Consider the following 20926-nt stretch of genomic DNA (forward strand, 5'->3'; position numbering starts at 1 on the left):
ACTAGGCCCCACTCAGATAACACTCCAAAATCCCTGTTTGCCCTCTTCAACCTGAGCTCTCTCCCACTGATCCTTTCCTAAAGCTGTAACTCAGTACTTGGATCGTCTTTCCAGGACACAACTTGCTCTCTAGCAGCTATAGACAGCAGCTTGGTAGAAAATTAAATTCTGTGAAAATCAAAGAAGAGACAGGGAAAATTTCAAATGCCTTTGGGAAGGGTGGATCTTATGAGATTAGTTTTAATTTGCATTATATTATTGTAAACTTCCTTTAAATGAAGAGAGAATCCAAAACACTGTTTCATGATCTACTTATCTGGGTTCACAACTCTGTTCTACCCTGGTGAGATGTCAGAGGCCCTTTAAGAAAACTAATTTAAGAAAGGAAAAACAGTTTATATGCAAAACATAGGAGACAATAAGTGAAATGTCAAACAATGAACATGGGAGAGTAAGAAACTACTGCTTAAGGTAGAGAAAAGATAATAAAGATGTGTATACGCCCTTGATTTTATAGACTGGTATTTTATGAGTCTCAATTTTTAAGTAGAATTACTGCCTTTTTACAGTAGCTTAATATAAGCAAGCATGCACATCCTAATTGCAAACTGAATTACAGCTAAATTTCATGAAACTAGTGATTTACACCCTCGCTAAAATTGTTGAGAATAGCGATAATCTTCAGAAATTTCCTTGGGATGTAAGTAAACGGAATTCTAACCTCTGGTTCCAACATAATGTGAAATCAGTTTTTTTTCTCTTAATAAAACAGAAGACCTCCTACTCATAAATAGTGATCTCTCCATGTTATTCATATACTTCAATCACTAAATATATTTTTAAAATACAGAAAAATATAGCTGTAAGATTTTTTAAAAGCTGTAAGATTTTAAGGATTCAAATTATCCAAGGTCTAAATTCCTTTCAGTGGTGAATTTATACAAGGATTTTCACATAGTTAATTCTGTGTGATAACCAGAGAGAGCTATATCATCTATGGCAATAAAATGACACTGAACTCTAATTTCCCCTTAATAAATACAAATATTTAAGAAAAAAATTAGGCTTATCGTTCATGGAAAATTTCATCCTTATCTAGAATAAGCCAATTCATAAATCTGTCTTTAGAAGAAAATTTAAAAATGTAAGAGGCATGATAGATGATAATGTTCAACTATGCTGGTCAAGAATAACACCTGCTAAATACTGAACTATGGGAGGAAGTTTTGTGTGTGTGTGTTGCTGGGAATTGACTCAGAGTCTCATGCATTCTAGGCAAGTGCTCTACCATTGACCTACAGCCCCAGCCCAGGAGAAAATCTTTACCAAAGTTCTAGAGAAATAAAATTAATTTTCAGTATACTTGTATCAGCATAATTAATGTAAGACAATTAAGGTTATTTAGTTATGACTTCAAGTGTCCTTAAGTTTTCATAATTAAAAGGGGGAGGGCCGGGGTTGTGGCTCAGTGGTAGAGCACTTAGCACAAGTGAGGCACTGGGATGATCCTCAGCACCGCATAAAAATAAAAATAAATAAAATAAAGGTATTTAAAAAAGAAAGAAAGAAAGGGGAGGTAGCTCAGGGGCAGAGTACTTGTCTAGCATGTGCTAGTCCCTGGGTTCAATCTCCACAACTACCAGAAAAAAGAGAGGGGAGGGAAGAAATCCAAAAGTCTGACATTGTTAACATTTTGTTTTTGGTGCTGAGGATTAAACCCAACGCCTCAAGAATACTACACACACACTCTGCCAGTGGGATAGACTCCCAACCTGTCCTAATCCTATTCTTATCTAAAGACCAAAATGAAAATATCCACCAGTATGCTGGTGAGTTAAATTTACCAACAAAAGAAACATGAGTACTCTCAAATATTTACATAAAAAAAAAGAATCTTGGGCTGGGGATGCAGCTCAGTGATGGAGCACCTGCCTAGCATCTAAGAGGCTCTGTGTTTGCTCCCCAGCACAGCCCTACCCCCCAAATCTAACTGGAGGAACTCTGAGACAGAAAAGACAATCAGAAATCCTAGGCCAAAGTCTGGGCTCTTGTTATCCACTTATAATTAGACTGGGCTTCAGATTCTCCATCTGTAAAATAATACATAGACCAAACGACTTCATAAAAGTGCTCTGAAGATAAAATGAGATGATTTGAGGGAGAAAAATATCATTCTGAAGAAAGAGATGCTAGGTTTACTACTAACATATCACACAAAGTAATACACCTTCCAGGTTTTTTTTCCCCCAAGGCTGCCAGTAATAATTGATCTTCTTGCCTGACATACAAAACCAGTTTTCATTTTAAGAATCAGTTCACAAAGTAGTTTTTATCTAAAAAGGATGTAAGAAAAAAAAAAGAATACATGCTATATAGTTACTGCTTTTTCAATTATGCAAATATAGCAAAAAATAAATTAGGGGATCTCTTCTATGTGGCCTCCCCTCTAGCCCCATTATCACAACCTAAATGAAACATATATCTGGAAAACTTTCAAATTCATGATCTGATGTTAGAATTCAAAATCTAACCAGGAGTCCTGGTGCACATCTGTAACACCAGCTGAGGCAGGAGAAAAATGGTAGGTTTGAGGCTACCTTCAGCAACTTAGTGACACCTTTTCTCAAAATGATAAAAGGGCTGGAGATGTGGCTCAGTGATATAGTGCCCCTGAATTCAATCCTCAGTACCAAAAGAATAAAGTAAGAAAGAAAATTCAAAAATCTGCTATAAATCTAATCTTACTGGAGCCACCAGAGAAAATAAACTCATCTATCAGTGCTTTATTCTGCTATCCAAAAATTAATAGTGACCTTACCTTATATGGATCAAGTAAAAAGTCACTGAACTTGCTAGGCAGGGAATATTTCTTCACCAATTCATCTTCTACCACCCAAGGTGCATTTTCACCAGTACCAGCACGTAAGGCATTATGCCGTATAAAGTATCGAAGTATCTCCTTATTTGGTGGGCGCTCTGTGCGAATCAAGCTATCTGCTGGCACATTGCTGATGATCTAGATGAACAAATACAAGTAACTCACCACTGGGATAACAGGCAATTAACCAATGAGAACAAAAATTTACATCCTTTCCAGAAAACACAATTCCATCTATGAAATAAGGTTATAAATTAGAAGAAAAAGCAGAATAACATTTAGAGACAAAAAAGTCACTTTAAAAGATATCCCAAGGCAATTTGTCAATATGACCTAAAAATATGTGTACCCTTTAAAACAGTAATTCCTCTAGTTAAGAATTTACGTTAGCAAGTAAACAAAGTCATTTTCAACTACTTATTATGCCAAAAAACTCGGGATGGGGCTGGGGATACGGCTCAGTGGTAGAGCACTTGCCCAGTATAAATAAGGCCCTGGGTTTGATCCCCAGGAGGCGGGGAGGGGGAGTGGAGAGAAAGAGAGAGAGAGAGAGAGAGAGAAAGAGAGAGAGAGAGAAAGAGAGAAAGAGAGAAAGAGAGAGAGAGAGGGAGAGAAAAGCGAGGGAGGAGATGGATTATTACACAAAGTTGATCAATATGGAACTCTTTTTTTTTTTTTCCCCCTTTGGAACTGGGGATTGAACCCAGAGGCACTAAACCACCGTTCACATCCCCCAGCCCTTTTTATGTTTTACTTAGAGACAGGGTCGTGCTGAGTTGCTTAGGGCCTCGCTAAATTGCTGAGGCTGGCTTTGAGGCTGGCTTTCATAATCCTCCTACCCCAGCCTCCGGAACCACTGGGCTTATAGGCATGTGCCACTGCAACAGCTGGGACTCATTCTTTAAATTAAAATACAAATACATAATGGAAATGTTGCAGCCTTGAAAAAATTAAAAGTTTCACGGCAAATTCACCCGAATCACCTAGGATGCTATTAAAAAGCAACTGGGCCTCTCCACAAATGAGCCAGGAGAAGCTCTGGAGGTAGAGTCAGGAATCTGCATATTTAACAAGCACCCCCTACTGACTATCCCACATACTATAAGAACAACATTCTGGAAGAAACATTAATGACAACAGATCCTGACCAAACAGTGAATTTTAAATACATACATAGAGAATATTCCTATTTTCAAGACACTTAAGTGTTAACCATCGGGCTGGGGATATAGCTCAGTTGGTCGAGTGCTTGCCTCGCAAGCATAAGGCCCTGGTTTCGATCCCCAGCACCGCCAAAAAAAAAAGTTAACCATCATTAATCAGATCTATAGTCACCAATTATCCGAGTATGAGATCAGAGATCATTTTTTTCTAATTTGCATTTTCTATCTTCCAATTACCAATATTTGCTACCTTTGAGCAAATCAATTTATACTCATCAATCAAAACACAAATGACAGAGAAGTGGTTGAGACTCTGGAATGTTTTAACTAAGTATCTGCTGAATAAGATGCAAGAAACTTAGTGAAAAATTATAATTAACAACATTTAACTTTCAAACATAAAGAAATCCTAATAATCTAGTCATGTCTGCAGATCACTAATTATACCATGAAGGAGTCAGAACAGCATGAGACTTGTCCAATTTTCTTTTTTTAAGTTTTTGTTCTAATTCGTTGTCAATATTTTGAGGTGGGAAAAAACAATATAAACAAAGAGGCAAAAGAACTGGATTACAGCCCAGGCAGGTGGCACACGCCTGTAATTCCAGAGACTGGGGAGGCTGAGGCAGAAGGATCTCAAGTTCCAGGCCAGCCTACGCAACTTAATGAGACTCTATCTCAAAATACAAATTAAAAAGGGCTGGGGGCTGGGATGTAGCTGAGTGGTAAAGTGCTTGCCTTGCATGTGTGAAGCCCTAGGTTTGATCCCCAGGTCAAAAACAAACAAACAAACAACAACAACAACAAAAAACCAAAGAAACACACACACACACAACCCTTTTGCTGGGTGTGGTGGTACATGCTAGTAATTCTGGTGGCTTAGGAGGTTGAGACCCTGTCTCAAAATGTAACATAAAAAGGGTAGGGATGTGGTTCAGTGCCCCAGCATTCAATCCACAGGGGCTGGGGATACAGCTCAGTGGTAGAGCACCCTGGGTTCAATCCCCAGTTCCACAAATAAAGTCCTGGTTCTAGACACACTAAAAATCATAAAAACTAGGGCTGGGGCAAGTGTGACTCAGAGGTAGAGTACTTGGATTGCACGTGTGAGGCCCTGGGTCCAACCCCTAGCAGCACACACACACCACACACACACACAGACATATATACATACATATTATATTTTATCATATATATTTTATATATAAATACAATGAGTTAGATGCTATGGTACACACCTATAATCCCAGCTCGGGAGGCTGAGACAAGAGGGTCACAAGTTCAAGGCTAGCCTCAGCAACTTAGCAAGACCCTAAGCAGCTAAATGAGGCCTTGTTTCAAAACCAAAAAATAAAAAGAGCTGGGGATGTAGCTCAATGGTAAAGAACCCTTGGGTTCAATCCTCCATACCAAAAAAAAAAATCAGAGCATCACAGAATTAATAAAAGTAATAAAAGGTGGTACTATTTTAAGGATATTTACTGTTGCAGGTTATTAACTTATAGTTTTACAAGATTTCTTATATGGTACTAATTAGAACTGACTCAACTTCTGTGCTTAATTATATTACAAATAGATCTATTATATAATAGGAAAAAGCTATCTCCTCAGAAAGTCTAAAACTACTCGGAACAGAGTCAATTTCCAAACTGAGAAGCTCAAATATATTCTTATATCCTTATAATTTCTGTAAACAAACAAAATGCAAGGTATCTCCTAGAGATAAAAATATAATTTAACTTAAAGCCATAATTACTAAGACTGGACACCACTTAAAATGCATTATACAAAGATATTCATTTACATGTTTCTTTAGCACATTTTCTCCAAGAAAACCAACCCTATAATAGTTTCTTAAACAACATCTATCACATGTAAAGAGATTTAATGTAAAGTGCCAACTAACCTTATCTTCGTTTTGTAGTTTCACATCATATTTGTGAGGCAGAAATTTTGGAGGAGCCCATTTTCTTTCTCCTTTTTTTAATGAAGTAGGAAGTTTTCGTGGAGATCTACGTGCTCTGTCATCTAGTCAAATCAACAAAAACTCATGAAAAATCTTGTTTTTTAAATTCTATTCATTCATTCATGAACAATAATCTTACTGAACACCTACTCTGCACCAAACACTGGGTGATATGGCCCAAAGATGAATCATCTCCTTAACCTCAAGGATTTAAAGTCTACAAAGGGAGTAAATAATTATAATGTTACAATACTAATTAAATTCTATAATAGAGATTGGTTATACACACACACACACACACACACACACACACACACACACACACACAATGAGAGAATAGAGAAAACAGTCTGGAAGGTTGGCATGAAAAATCTATAATATGACTTGTTCAGAGATTATAAACAATGACGTATGGATGAATAAACATACAGTACAGTAAAAATCAGACTAGAGGTAAACTGAGTCTAGATTTTAAAGGGATTCATACACCATTTAAGGAGGCTATAATTGACTTGTGAGCACTAGGAAGTCAAAGTTTTAGGCTTTTTGATTTTTGTTTTGGAAGTTTTGGGGACTGAATTCAGGAGTGCTCTACCACAGAGCTACATTCCCAGCCCTTCATTTCCATTTTGAGACAGGGTTTTGCCAACTTGCCAAGGCTGGCCTTCAACTTGTAATTCTCCTGCCACAGCCTCCCAAGTAGCTTGGATTTCAGGCATGAGCAACTACACCCAGCTCAAAGAAAAAGAAAACAATTTCAGCAGTTACAAGATGACTAAAATGAGAATGTGAGGCTGAAAATAAGGAAATCAGAAGATTGTGTCAAATATCTGAATTAATACAAATGAAATAAAAAATGAAAGAGCCCAGAGGCATTTTGGAGATGGACTTGGTGTTAATAACAGGCAAGAATGTTAAAAGTTTCCAAGTTTTCTGACTTAGGGACCAAGTACATGGTGGTGTCATTAACTTAAGTAACAAAATAAGGAAAGAATAGCAGGATTCTTGTTTACTTGCCTTGAGGAGACAAAAGTGAAATGATCGATTTAGCTTTAGCTGCACTGGAGTGGCCTGTGGGATATACAAGTTGAAGATCAGGCCTGGAGTTACTTTAAAAGTCTGACCTAGGCTTGGGAATTACCAGCCTACCTACAGATCAGAGTTTAAACTGGGCATCAATGACATATAACAGTATGTAGAATGAAAAATTAAAAAGATAAATGTAGAACCCTGTGGGAAAAAAATTCAAGGAATGGCAGGGAAAAAAAAAAAAAAGTAAAGAAATAGAATAACGGAGGAACTAGAAGACAGTGTATAAAATAGAGTATAAGATGAGAGCAACTATCAGTGTCAAATGTAACAGAAATGTAAACCAGACCAAGAAGCAATCTCCAGATTTGCAATCAAGAAGTCACCTGTAGCTGGGCATGGTGGCACATGCCTATAATCCTAGCAACTGAAGCAGGAGGATTGCAAATTCAAGGCCAGCCTCAGTAATTTAGCAAGGCCTTTAGCAACTTAAGAGAGACCCTGTCTCAAAATTATACATAAAAGGGCTGGGATATAGCTCAGTGGTAAAATGCCCTGGGTTCAATACCCAATAACAACAAAAGAGATTGCCTGTAACCTTATTCTAGGCATAAAATGACACAAGTTAGGCCACAAGGAATGGAATGAGGAATAAACTGATGATCAAAAAGTAGAAATAACATTTTCAAGAACTTTGATTTGATAGAATCTAAAAGTTTTGTAGCAAACCATTCCCTCAAAAAAAATCTCCAAACTGTAGATTTGTGAGCATTAACAAGCTGAATAAATATGCTTTTTTAAAAAAAAGAACACTGGCTTGAATGAATAGGAGAGAAAACAAGAAGATCAAGGGAGATGTGTTTCGTTTTTGCTTTTTGCTTTTTAAGAAAATGGGACTTTATTAATAAGTTAAGAACTTTATTAATAAGAGTAAGTAGAAAACACTCAGGGTAGAATAAAAGTTAACCCAACTCCTGGAAAAAGTAAGAACAAATGCATTTCAAAACACAAGTGTCTGGACCAAGAGAAAGAAAGAGAAACCCTCCTGCTATGCAGGAGAAGGGAAATTCATAATGACATTAAGAACACAGAGCTAGGGCTAGGGATATAGCTGAGTGGCACAGGGCACATGTCTAGCACACATAAGGCCCCTTCCCCAGAGGGAAGGAAGGAGGGAGGAAGACAAGGAAGGACACCAAGTTCAGACAGTTCCGGCCAAAACATTCATTTTTTCCCCATAAGTAGAAGTCATGTCATCTGATGAGAAAATATTATTGGTATGAGAATTTGTCTATCATATCTGTGGAAATTCTAAAATAATTTCCCAGAAAGCATTCACACTATATCAAAACTTTGATTGCTTAGCCTGAAAAACATTAATTCCTTAGCTGGATAGTAGCAAATGACATTAGCTCCCAAAAATTAAGGCGCAAAACACAATAAAAAAGTCAACAGTTGGAGATGTGGCTCAGTGGTAGAGCACTTGCCTAGCGTGCATAAAGCTCTGGGTTCAATCTCCAGTACTGCCAAAAAAAAAAGAAAAAAGAAAAAAGTCAAAGCCTAAAATTTAGAGTTCCTGGTACACAATGCTTCAGGCATAAAATAAGTGTGATATATCACCGGTATGCCAATGATCTGATTCTAAAAGGGTCACATCATCAGCCAATTCCTTCCCATTTAGCAACCTCAGAGGATTGTAACTAATGCTCATATTATAAAACTCCAGTATCAAAAAGAGAAAAACCTGGAGCTGGGGATACAGCTCAGTTTGTAGAGTGCTTGCCTGTCAAGCACAAGGCCCTGGGTTCAATCCCCAGCACCATGAAAGAAAAAAAAAAGGGAGAGAGAGAGAGAGAGAGAGAGAGAGAGAAACTAGAAAACATAAACATGAGCATTTATAATACAGACCAGAAAACAACACTGAAATGTCAACAAGTAGGGTAGGCTAGTTGCAACTACAACTACTTCCTTTAGACTATAAAGAAGGAAGTACCTCTAAAATCATCTGTATATATCTAAAACATCTGGGGACAAAAACCAGAATGACAATATGACAATCCAAAGGTAACAACATTCTAATCCAATATCTGGAAGAGTTAAATAATATGGCAAAATTATTTAATCTGACAGTCACAGATTAAATTACACTACCTTATACATATGCTTTTGGAAACAAAAGAAACATAGTCCAGTTAAATTCCTTATTTATATAATTTTTAAAAATAAAGACCTGAGGTTGAATAATTTTCCCAGGGGCAATGTTCCAATTCTTCAACTTTCAAAACATTATTGTTAGAGCCTCCAGGTATCTAAACTTATTTTTAGACATTGTAGTGTTTCAGAATTCTAGCAGTTCCCATATGAGCAACTTATATTACAGAAAAAAGGACAGAAGGAAGGACTTTAAATCACCACACTGGTTTGCACTGTGAAGAGCAGTAAGGGTTGGAATAAAATTTGCCCCGCCTACTTTAATCCCATAATTACATATATGTACATATTTTCAACTTTAAGAGTAAAGGATATCATGCTAAGTGAAATAAGCCAATCCCAAAACCCAAAGGCCAATTGTTCTCTCTGATATTCGGATGCTAACACACAGTAAGGGGGGGGGAGAGGAAAGAACAGAAGTATACTGGATTAGACAAAAGGGTATCAAGGGAAGTGGGGGGTGGGATTAGGAAAGACAGTACAGTGAACCGAACATAAATTTCCTACGTTCATATTTGAACAAACAACCAATGTTAACTACACATTATGTACAACTGTAAAATCGTAAGAATGGGATCCTAATTAGAATGTCATATTCCATGTCTCTATAATGTCAAAATACACTTTACTGTCATGCACATTCTAAACAAACAAAAAAAAACCCTCTAAAACACAGATTAAATTTTCTAATATTTATCAGCTCCTTCAGCATCCCTAAATATTGGTCAATTTTTATGCACATTTTTACTGTGGTAAAATATATGTAACATTAAATTTTCTTATTTTACCATTTTTAAGTGTACATCTCACTTGTTTTAATTATATTTACAATGTTATATATCAAAAAAAAAAAAAAGTAAAGAAAAGCACACTTTGCCTTTTTGAGTAGTTAGGAATGAGCACTTAGCAACTAGCGGAAATTGACTTCCCAATGGTATTATTTAGGGAGATTTAAATCTTAATTCATTGAATTTTTTGTTTGTCTTCTGAATCATAAATGAACATCATATTTATATAAAAACAATTATTTTTTTTTTTTGTACCAGGGATTGAACTCAGGGACACTCAACCACTGAGCCACATCCCCAGCCCTATTTTGTATTTTATTTAGAGATAGGGTCTCACTGAGTTGCTTAGCACCTTGCTTTTACTAAGGTTGACTGGAACTCTCAATCTGCCTGCCTCAGCCTCCCCAGACGCTGGAAACTGCACCCAGCTTTTACAATTACATATTTATTGTTGGAGAACTCTAAAAAGATTTGTGTATAATAAAATGACAGGGGCTGGGATGTAGTTCGGTGGCAAAGCATCTGCCTCGCATTCACGAAGCCCTAGATTCGACTCCCCAGTTCCAAAAAAAAAAAAAGAACCCCACCCCCACAAAAAAATAAGACGAAAAAAAGAAAACAACAATAAAAAAGACAGGGTCTCCTGGAAAGCTGGCGTCATACATACTGATACTATCCCTCCGTCCTTCATCCTCTTTTACTACTGCCTCCTTCTTCTGATGGTCCTGGGCGATCTGACTGGAATTCTCTTTGTCACTTGATGGAGAATCACAAGCACTGTCGGATTTCTTGTCAGTGGCTTCTTCGTCTACTTTCTCCAAAGGATGAATCTTCACAATCTTCACTTTCAGCATTTTTTCCTTCCCAACCTGTAAAGGAAACAGAAGAGAAAATCAGAGAGACCTAATAAAAACTAGAAACTTAAAAGAGTTGGACTGTATGATTCAGTACACAATATTCCTCACCTAACAAAAATTCACTAAAATTCTGAAGCATAGCACTACAAACTTTTATTTCTCAAACTTCTAGGGGAAAAATAAATGAACATAACTAGTTCATAAGCATGAACATGAGGTCAAAGTGCTATCACTGTGAAACATGCATGAACATAGTTCAAGAAATCCCTTTGTATGTCGGTGGGGATGGGGGTAGTAGGAACTGAACCCAAGCTCTGTGCATGCTACGCAAGCACTACCAGAGTTGCAGCCTCCACTCTTTATTTATTTATTTCTTTTTCAATTTATTTTGTGCCAGTGATTGAACCCAGCAGCGCTCAACCAGTGAACCATGTCCCCAGTCCACTATGCCCAGCTCACTCTTTTAGAGACAGGGTCTCACCAAGTTGTGGAAGCTGTGTTTATCTACATTTAATTGTATTGTTTCAGGACCCATTTGTTGAAAAGACCATCCTTTCTATTTTAATGTGCCAATTTAAAAAAATGGAAAAAATAATAGCAAAAAAAAAAAAGAGAAAAGAAAAAAATCAGTTGTACCTATTTATAAACATGCGTCACTGATTTATCTGACTTAACGCAGAAACTATAAAGTCCCAACATCAGACAGCATTAGGTCTCTAACTTTGGTGATCTTTTTTTTTTTTACAGTACTGGGAATCAAACTCAGGGCCTTGTGCTTGCAAGGCAAGCACTCTACCAGCTGAGCTACCTCCCCAGCCCCTTTGGTGATCTTTATCAAAGTTAGTTTGGATAGGTTCTTTGCATTTCCAAATGAATTTTACAATCAGATTGCTGATATCTTGAGATATTAACTGTGTTAATTCTTCACATTATTTGGGAAGAAGTAAGATCTTAATGAGTTTTTTGATCCATTAACAAGGTTTAACTGTATTTTTTAAGTCATCTTTAATTCCTCTCAGCAATGTTTTATAATTTTTAGTGTCTTGCACATCTTTTGTCAGATTTACCTCAACTATTTCTTTTCTCTTTTTTTTTTTTTTGGTACCCAGGATAGAACCCAGGGACTCTTAACCACTGAGCCACATCCCCAGTCCTCTTTTTGTATTTTATTTACAGACAGCATCTCACTGAGTTACTCAGGGCCTTGGTAAGTTGCTGAGGCTGGCTTTGAACTTTCTATTGTCCTGCCTGAACCTCTCAAACCACTAGGATTACAGGTGTAGGCCACCACATCCGGCACTTCATGTTTTTGATGCTCTTATAATTTTGTCAGTTTTTTGTTGCTTGTATAAAGGCAAATTTAGTTTTATATATTGATCTTATATCCCTTTTTGTGTATGTGTGGCTCTGGGGAGTGAACCCAGAAAGCATTCTGCCTATGAGCTACATCTCTAGCCCTTCTCTTAACTGTATTTTCAGACAGGGTGCCACTAAATTAAGCTGGTCTCAAAACTGCCATCAGGAACTAGGATTAGAGGTGTGTGCCACCAGACCTGGTTTAAGGCAGGTAGTTAAGGCTGTATGTTTTCCCTATGCACCACTTTAGCAACCTCTTACAAATTTTAATATATTGTTTTCATATTCAGTTCAAAAGTTTCTATTAATTTATAAATGAAAACTATATCAGTTTCTAATTAGATTTCCAGACAACAGGTATTAATTTATTATTTTATTGACTCATTTTTTTGGGGGGAGGGAGCAAGCATTGACCAGAGACGCTTAACCACTAAGCCACACCCCCAGCCCTATTTATTTATTATTTTGAGAAAGGGTCTTACTAAGTTGCTCAGGGCCTCACTAAATTGCTGAAGCTGGCTTTGAACTTGCAATCCTCCTGCCTCAGTCTCCTGAGCTGCTGGGATTATAAAGTATTCACCACCACACCCAGAATGACTTGAATCCTTTCAAACTTAGACTTCATTATGGCTTAAAATGTGGCCTGTTTTGGTAAATTATGCATTTGAAAGGAACATGTACTCTGATGTTTTTAAGTGGTTTCTTTTTTTTTTTGGCACAGTGCTAGGGATAAAATCCAGGGCCGTACCCAGGCTAGGCAAGCCCTCTACCACTGAGCTATATCCCCAGACAGGTAAAATATTTTATAATGATAATTTATAATGGCTGACAGTGTTGTTCCAAGATTTTTTGTTGTTGTTGCTTTTTAGTTTATTTTTCATTTTATTTATTTAGTTTATTTTTATTTCATTTATTTAGTTTATTTTTAGTTTATTTATTTTGCAATACAGGGAATTAACCCAGGGCCTCCTGTGTGGCTAGGCATTCGTTTGAATACTGGGCTACAGCCCCAGGCTTTATTTCTTGAGACAGGTATTTGCTGAGTTGCCTATGCTGGTCTCAAACTTCAGCCTCCCAAACTGCTGGGATTACAAAGGACTGCTACTTTGCCACACCTCTTCTATCAATTATTAGGAAGGGGAGGTGTTGAATCTCAAACTACAAATGTGATTTCTCTATTTTTCCTTATAGTTTTGTCCACTTTTGTTTCATGCATTTTGAAATTCTATATTAGAGGCATAAAATGTAAGGACTACAAACATAGAGAAAGCCTGTAATCCCAGTTGCTTGGGAGGCTGAGGGAGGAGGATCTCAAGTTCAAAGCCAGCTTCAGCAATTTAGTAAGGCCCTAAGCAACTCAGTGAGACCCTGTCTCTAAATAAAATATAAAGTGCTGCCTCAGTGATTATGTGCCTCCAGGTTCGATCCCCAATGCCAAAAAAAAAAGGTAAAAATTAATGAAAGATAATAGTATGCTTAATTACAATGTACTAAAAAAAATTTTAAGAATGGGAAATAAGTATCTGCAAAGGCATATATCCAATAAGGAAAACTGTACCCCCAGAATATACAAAAAACATTAACAAATAATAAAACAATACATTTCTGTAAATGGACAAAAACCTAAACCAACATTTAATCAAAGAAAATGTGAATAAATGGATGTCAACAAGCACAGAAGATGCTCAATATTATCAGTTGTTATAGGAAATGTGATCTGAAACCACAAGACACCACAAGTCAAGTCACCTACCAAAATGCTAAAATTAATTTTTAAAAAAATGGGCTGGGCATGGTTGCACACCCCTGTAATCCCAGTCACTTGGGAGGCTAAGACAAAGATCACAAGTTCAAGGTTACCTCAGCAACAAAGAGAGGCCCCTGAGCAACTCAGTGAGACTGTCTCAAAAAATAAAAAGGGTTGGGATGTGACTCAGTGGTAGAGTGGTCTTGGGTTAAATTCCTAGTACCCAAAATATAAATAAAAATAAAAGTGATTATACCAAGCATAGACACTGATGTGATGAAATGGAACTTTCACAAACTGATGACAGGAATGTAATACAGTTTAACCATCTCAGTAGGCAATTTGGCAGATTTTTTAAAAATAACTTTATCCTATTTATTTATTTATTTATTTATTTATGTATTTTTACGTGGTGCTGAGGATCAAACCAAGTGCCTCACATATGCTAGGAAAGCACTCTACCACTGAGCTACAACCCAGTCCCCATTTCCTTTAAAGTTAAACCTATGAGTATTATCATGACCCAGTCATTCCATGCCTAGGTATGTATCCAAGAGTTAAAGAAATCTATATCCATATAGAGATTTGTGCACAAATATTCTAACCATCAAATTATCTATCAATGGGTGATAAATAAACAAACTGTAGCCTATACACACAATGGAATACTGCTCAGCAATTAAAAGACATGACCTTTGATACCACAGTAACAGGGATGCACATTAAAATAATCTTGCTGAATGAAAGAAGCTAGATTAAAGGGGGGAGGGATATAAAATGATTCCTTTATATAAAACTCCAGAAAATGGAAATTCTGACAGAAAACAGATCAGTGACAGGGACCAAGAAGGAGGAAGAACGGATTACTAAAGAGCATGAGTACACTTTTGGGTATGAGGATTGTGTTCCCTATCCTGAGCACAGTAAGTTTCACAGGTGAAAAATGTATAAAATGTATCAAAATCTGTCAAACTGTACATTCTATTTATTTGAAATGGGGTTTCACTATGGTACCCAGTAGTTTCCAAACTCCCAGGCTTGAGTACTCCTCCTGCCTTATATTCTAAGTAGCTGGAACTAAAGCATACACCACTACATCCAGCTTGTAAATTTTAAAAATATGTGCAGGTTACTATACGTCAATTGTAACTCAATAAGTACTTTTTTTTTTTCTGGTGGTACTAGGGACTGAGCCCTGGGATTCACGCACCCTAGGCAAGTGTTCTGCCCTCCTGAGCTATATCCCCAGCTCCCTTTATCTTTCTTTGTTTTCTGTGAAACAGTATGCCACTAGGTTCCCCAGCCTGGCCTCCAACTTGAGATCCTCCTGCCTCAGCCTTCTCAGTCACTGGGATTATAGACAGGTACCATCATGCCTGGCTTCATATACCTATATTTCAAATCAACTGTAATCTTGTGCTCAAATCCAGTAAGTAACCTAACATTCAGACACAGTGCCTCTAGCAAAGGTTTCACAGATAGAAATAATCAAAACCCACCTGTTTCAACCACGTGCTGTGGCACATGCCTGAAATCCCCATGGCTGGGGAGGCTGAGGCAGGAGCATCATAAGTTCCTGCCAATACTTTATTCACCTGATATGTAGAATATTATCTCATTATAATTTTCATTTGATTTCCTTTATTACAAATGAGTTTAAACATCTTCTCATATTTATAAGCAAATATCCCCCTAAGATTTCTTCTCTTGCCTCAAACATTTCTTCTTCCATCTTGCATATATGTGAAGAATGTTTTCCTTTTGCCACTTCAAATTCATCTCCATTCTTCTCTACACTGCTCTGTGCTTACATGGGCTGACCTTTCTGGTTCATACCAAAAGGTTCCCCTGCTCTCCAGATTTTGGTGAGTTCAGCCCCTGGTAAGTGTCAGGAGAAAATCAGATGATAGAAGAAAAGTGAGCTTCAGTATTAATTATTTACTCCCCTTAATGCCTCTCTAGCAGGTTGTCTAAACCTCATTACCAAAGTACTCTTGGACAACTAAGCTACTCTTCAAACTCCTGTTAGCTCCTCCCTCTCCCTTGTTTCCTTGGGGTTTAGAAATGCAGTCTCCCCACTGTTGATAGCTATGAGGTACTTAACCTTTCTTTGTCCCTGATCAGACTTGTCTTTTGTCAACAGTCCCTTTATTAAACCCAATTCAGTTATGTCACCATATCTGTTTCCTGCCAGGACACTGACTAATAAAAAGTATGTGATTAAAAACCACTGGCAATCTCAAACATTACAAATGAAAAGTAGCAGCTACAAGATACAGGAAATCAGAGAAAATTCGTGAAACAAGGAGAGGAGGAAGACTTTGCAACCAGAGAGACGAGTCAGAATTTTGACCTTACTCTTACTGGCCACTGCAGCACATACAATTGCCGAGCTGGCTTTTTAAGCCAGTCCCCATCTCTCTCCTAACTCTTCAAGAAAAAAGGCAAATACTCATTTTCTCAGCTTCAGATACAGATGACTATATAAGCCAAGACCTAGCAACTAACATGTAAAGATAAAGGGGACACTTTATCGTTTACACTTCTGGAAAATTTTCTTATCCTACTTAGACAAGCATTTCTTTGGGAGCTGTGGGTGTAGCTCAGTGTACTTCCCTAGCAAGTTCAAGGCCCTGGGTTAAATCCCCAGAAATGAAAATAAAACAAAACATTTCCTCACTCTGAATACAGTCACAATTTCACAACCAAGAGACAACAAAGGACCAAAACTCAACACACTGAAAAGGCAAAAGAGAAAGACACAGAGAATCTAGACACTAGACAGAATTATCCAGCCTCTATACCAAATTTGGAGCTGTCTACTTCTAATCATGTGACAGAATCAAATGTCTTTACTGTTTAAGCCACTACTACTCAAAGTGTGGCCCTCAGTGTAATGACATCACCACTACCCTATAGCCTATTAGAATACCTAAAATTTTAGGACCCACTCTAAACCTCCTGAAGTCTCAAGGACTTCAGGTATGGACCTAAGAATGTATTTTTAGAACCTCTCTAAAGTAATTTTATTTAGGCTGTTTGAGAAGTAGTAACCACTATTATTTCATTACGTACGGCTTACGGTTCTCTTCTCTGATGCTTATCAACCTAAATAAGCTACTTAAATTTTTTAAATTTTTCTTTTAACTTTTTAAAAACTTTCAATTCTTAGCTGGGTGTGGTAACACACCCCCATAATCAGCGGCTCAGGAGGCTGTGGCAGGAAGATTATGAGTTCAAAGCCAGCCTCAGCAATTTAGCGAAACCCTAAGCAACCCCTGTAAGACCCTGCCTCTAAATAAGATATAAAAACAGGCTGGGTGGGGATGAAGTTGTAGCTCAGTGGTAGCACGCTTGCCTAGCATGTGTGAGGTACTGGGTTTGATATTCAAGACTACATAAAAATAAATAAAGGTACTGTGTCCATCTACAACTAAAACAATTAAAAAAAAAAAAAAGGCTGGGGATGTGGCTCAATGGTTAAGTGTCCCTTCGTTCAATTCCCAATACCAAAAAAAAAACACCTTAAATTCTTTAAAAAAATTTTTTTAAAGCAAGGATATAGCTCATTGGGAGAGTACTTGCCCAGCATGCATGAGGTCCTGCATTCAATCCCCAGTACCGAGAAGAGGAAAAGAATTATGGAAGGATTGCTTTATGGTTAGGTATTCTTTTGTGACAGTTTTCCTATAGCTATTTGGGTTGGAAAATTAAAAAACAAATTTAAGTAGAAAAAAGTCTATTCTGTCATGATTACAGTGACAACTTTAACCCAAGGGCACTCTACTAATGAGTTACACTACAGTCTTTTTGTTTTTCATTTTGACACAGGTTCTCACTAATTTGCTGAGGCTGGCCTCCAACTTATGATCCTCCTGCCTCAGCCTTCCAAGTCACTGGGATTGCAGGTGTGTGCCACCATTTCCACCTACTGAGGCTTTTTAAAGTCTGTTAAACAAAGTATGAAAAACATCACCAAAGAAAAGAAAAAAAAAAACAAAAACGCAAGATAACAGAATTATCAAAAAGAAGGAAAAAAACAGTGAGAAAGAGTAAGCAAGGACACAGTGGCACACAGGTAGTAGTAATCACAAAATTAAATATTCCCACATAGTCAATATGGTTCTAAAATTGGTCCTCACAATACCTAGTATCACATGAACCAGACAGCAAACATAATACAATTTTAGACACGTAGAAATAAGCTCTGTAGTCTATTACAGAAACTCTAACTCTGAACTAGTGCATCAAATTACAGGAGAGACAGGCACTTACCTCAAAGTCACACTCTTCGCCCACAGCATATTTGGTCATGATTTCTAGCCATGCGGTGTCTACTAACTTCTCCAGGGAGGCGGTATTGTGGTGCACCATTTCCAGAACAAGTTTCTCATACCAGGTCGGGAATTCTTCCTTCAAACTAAGTAAATTATGCTTAGTTACTAGAAAATGAAGAAAACCTATCCAGGTATTTAATTTAATTCAGGCCAATTCCAATTTTTTTTTTTTTTTTTTAAAGATTTGGCTTTTGAGAGCAGTATTAGAAGCACAGCAAAGCAACCATTTCTTTAGCAAATACATGTATGGCACTGGAGAATACAAAGATTAAAAATCATGTAGCGTCCAGGGGGAAAAATTGAAGGACTTTTAAAGTAATTTTGTCAAATTGATCTATATAGATTGATTTTCTTATTTATAAATGAAAATAACAGCTGGGCGCAGTGGCACACACCTATAATCCCAGCGCGGCTTGGGAGGCTGAGGCAGGAGGGTTTCAAGTTCCAAGCCAGCCTCAACAACTCAGAAAGGCCCTAAGCAACTCAGTGAGACCCTGTCTCTGAATAAAATACAAAAACGGGCTGGGGATGTGCCTCAGTGGCTAAGTGCCCCTGAGTATCAAGGAAAAAAGAAAAATGAAAATAATAAGTACATCATAGGTAAGTTTAAACATTTTCCCATTAATTGGGTTTTTGACTGTGAGTTTCTTTTTAGTTGTAAATTTATTCTTATCCTTTACCCAGTTTTTAGTTAGGAAGACATAACTAGATTATAGTTGTGCTATTTCTCAGATGTATCTATTCATTCCCCCCTACCCAGTACTGGGGATTAAACCCAGAAGATTTCTACAACTTAGTCACATCCCCAGTTCATTTTATTTTCTTTTGGGACAGAGTCTGTGTTGCCACAACTGGCCTCAAACTTTTAATTCTTCTGCCTCAGCCTCCAGCATCATAGAAATTATAGGCATGTACCACCAGGCCTGGTTCATTCATTTACTTCTCACAATACACTGTGAGGTGTATAGAATTTTCATTTTATGGATAATGAAATTATATCAGAAACAGTTAACATGCTGGAACCATGACTTAAATCCCAAAGCCTTTGCAAAGTAATACAATGAGGTATCATTTTTCAGTTATTAAACTGGCAAAAAATAATTTCAACAATATGGCCAATATGGCAACTAAACAGTGCTAAGAGGCACTCATACACTGCTGATGGTCTAGTTTTTCGACCTTTTTGGAAAGCAACTGGACAAGATTCATCAAAACTGCCACATACTTTATGATACTGCTGTATTCTTTCAGCAGAAAACAGGAAGCAACCTTAATGGACAGTTATTAGATATGCAACTTTGACCAGATAATATTTATTTCAAGGTTTTTTGGGGGGAAGGGATGGGGACTGAAGAAAAAAGCATTAGTGCAAATGCCAGTATTAGGTTTGTTTTGTTCTTTTTTGGGTTTTTTTGGTAGTAGTGCTGGGATGGAATTCAATGCATGCTAGGCAAGTGATCTACCACAGAGCTACAACGTCAGACCAGTATTAGGTTTTGTGTTACCATGATACAATGTGATATAGAAGAAATACTCTGCATCATTCTATGCAATTCATAACTACCGACTGCTATACTTAAAAAAATCTTTACCATACTCTTGCAGTGAATTAATCCAGGATATCTGCTATACTCCAATCATGAGCAATATGTTCCAGTTTCCCTGACTTTGTTAAGGTGGTTGGCTACCTTTGTTCCTTTCCCAATGTCCTCTCTTCCCAGTTTGATCAACCTTCCAAGATGTTTTCAGACTTCCTTAATTCCTTAAGACTTTTCCTGGCCCCTGTAAATTCACTCTCTTTCCATTAAGCCTCCCAGGCACTCAGGTTTCAAGCTTCACTGTCTACGTTTAGTTATTTCTGGAGAGTGAGGATGGACAATGATGTTCAGATTCCTTTACTCCATGTCACATACATTTTTATAACCAGTGTGTGTTACTTCCTTTTTTTTTTGGGGGGGGGGGGGGGCAGTGACAGGGCTTGAACCTGTACCACTGAGCTACACCCCAGTCTATGCGTTACTTTTGTAATTAGGACTTTTACTTTGAATAAAAATTTTAAAACCTCCCAATCTTTTTCAGTAATTCTTCTGATCAGCCCATATTTTATTAGCAATCAAATCACCTATGCATTTCCAAAGTACATTCTATAGAACTTCCCTCTGACCTAACAGATACCAAGGTCAAATAAGTTCTCTATTGCTGGTCTTCTAAATGTCTTTTTTTTTTTTTAGTTGTAGATGGAAAATACCTTTATTTTATTTATTCATTTTTATGCAGTGCTGGGGACCAAACCCAGTGCCTCATATATGTGAGCAAAGCACTCTACCACTAAGCCACAAACCCAGCCCCTAAATGTCTTTAATATGCTAATGTGTATGCCCTTCTGAAAAAGTTCATGGTGGCTTTTTAAATTTAAAACCAAAGCACTCTTTTTAGGAAGAATTAATCTCATCCTTTTTATTCCTGATAATGCCATGCATCCCTGCATGAATACTATGCTAGCTACAGAGTTCCCACCTGCTTCCACAGATCGCCTTCCCTTGTTCCTCTAATCCGTCCTAAACACTGCTTCTAGACAATCTTTCCAAAGCCCA

At 37.4% G+C, this 20926-nt stretch overlaps 1 protein-coding gene across 1 annotated transcript in view; it reads right to left on the bottom strand.

Annotated features, from left to right (window-relative positions):
- BAZ1B (bromodomain adjacent to zinc finger domain 1B) overlaps nt 1–20926 on the bottom strand; it is a 73104-nt gene that overhangs the window by 40063 nt on the left and 12115 nt on the right. Inside the window, exons 3-6 of the mRNA XM_079120514.1 lie at nt 18271–18415; nt 10703–10904; nt 5948–6069; nt 2819–3016 (exon numbers count right to left, since the gene is read on the bottom strand). Coding sequence (XP_078976640.1) covers nt 2819–3016; nt 5948–6069; nt 10703–10904; nt 18271–18415 — 667 coding nt within the window. The remainder of the gene's footprint in view (nt 1–2818; nt 3017–5947; nt 6070–10702; nt 10905–18270; nt 18416–20926) is intronic.

The sequence above is a fragment of the Sciurus vulgaris genome (assembly GCF_902686455.1).
Source record: "Sciurus vulgaris genome assembly, chromosome: 18".
Classification (NCBI taxonomy): Eukaryota; Metazoa; Chordata; class Mammalia; order Rodentia; family Sciuridae; genus Sciurus; species Sciurus vulgaris.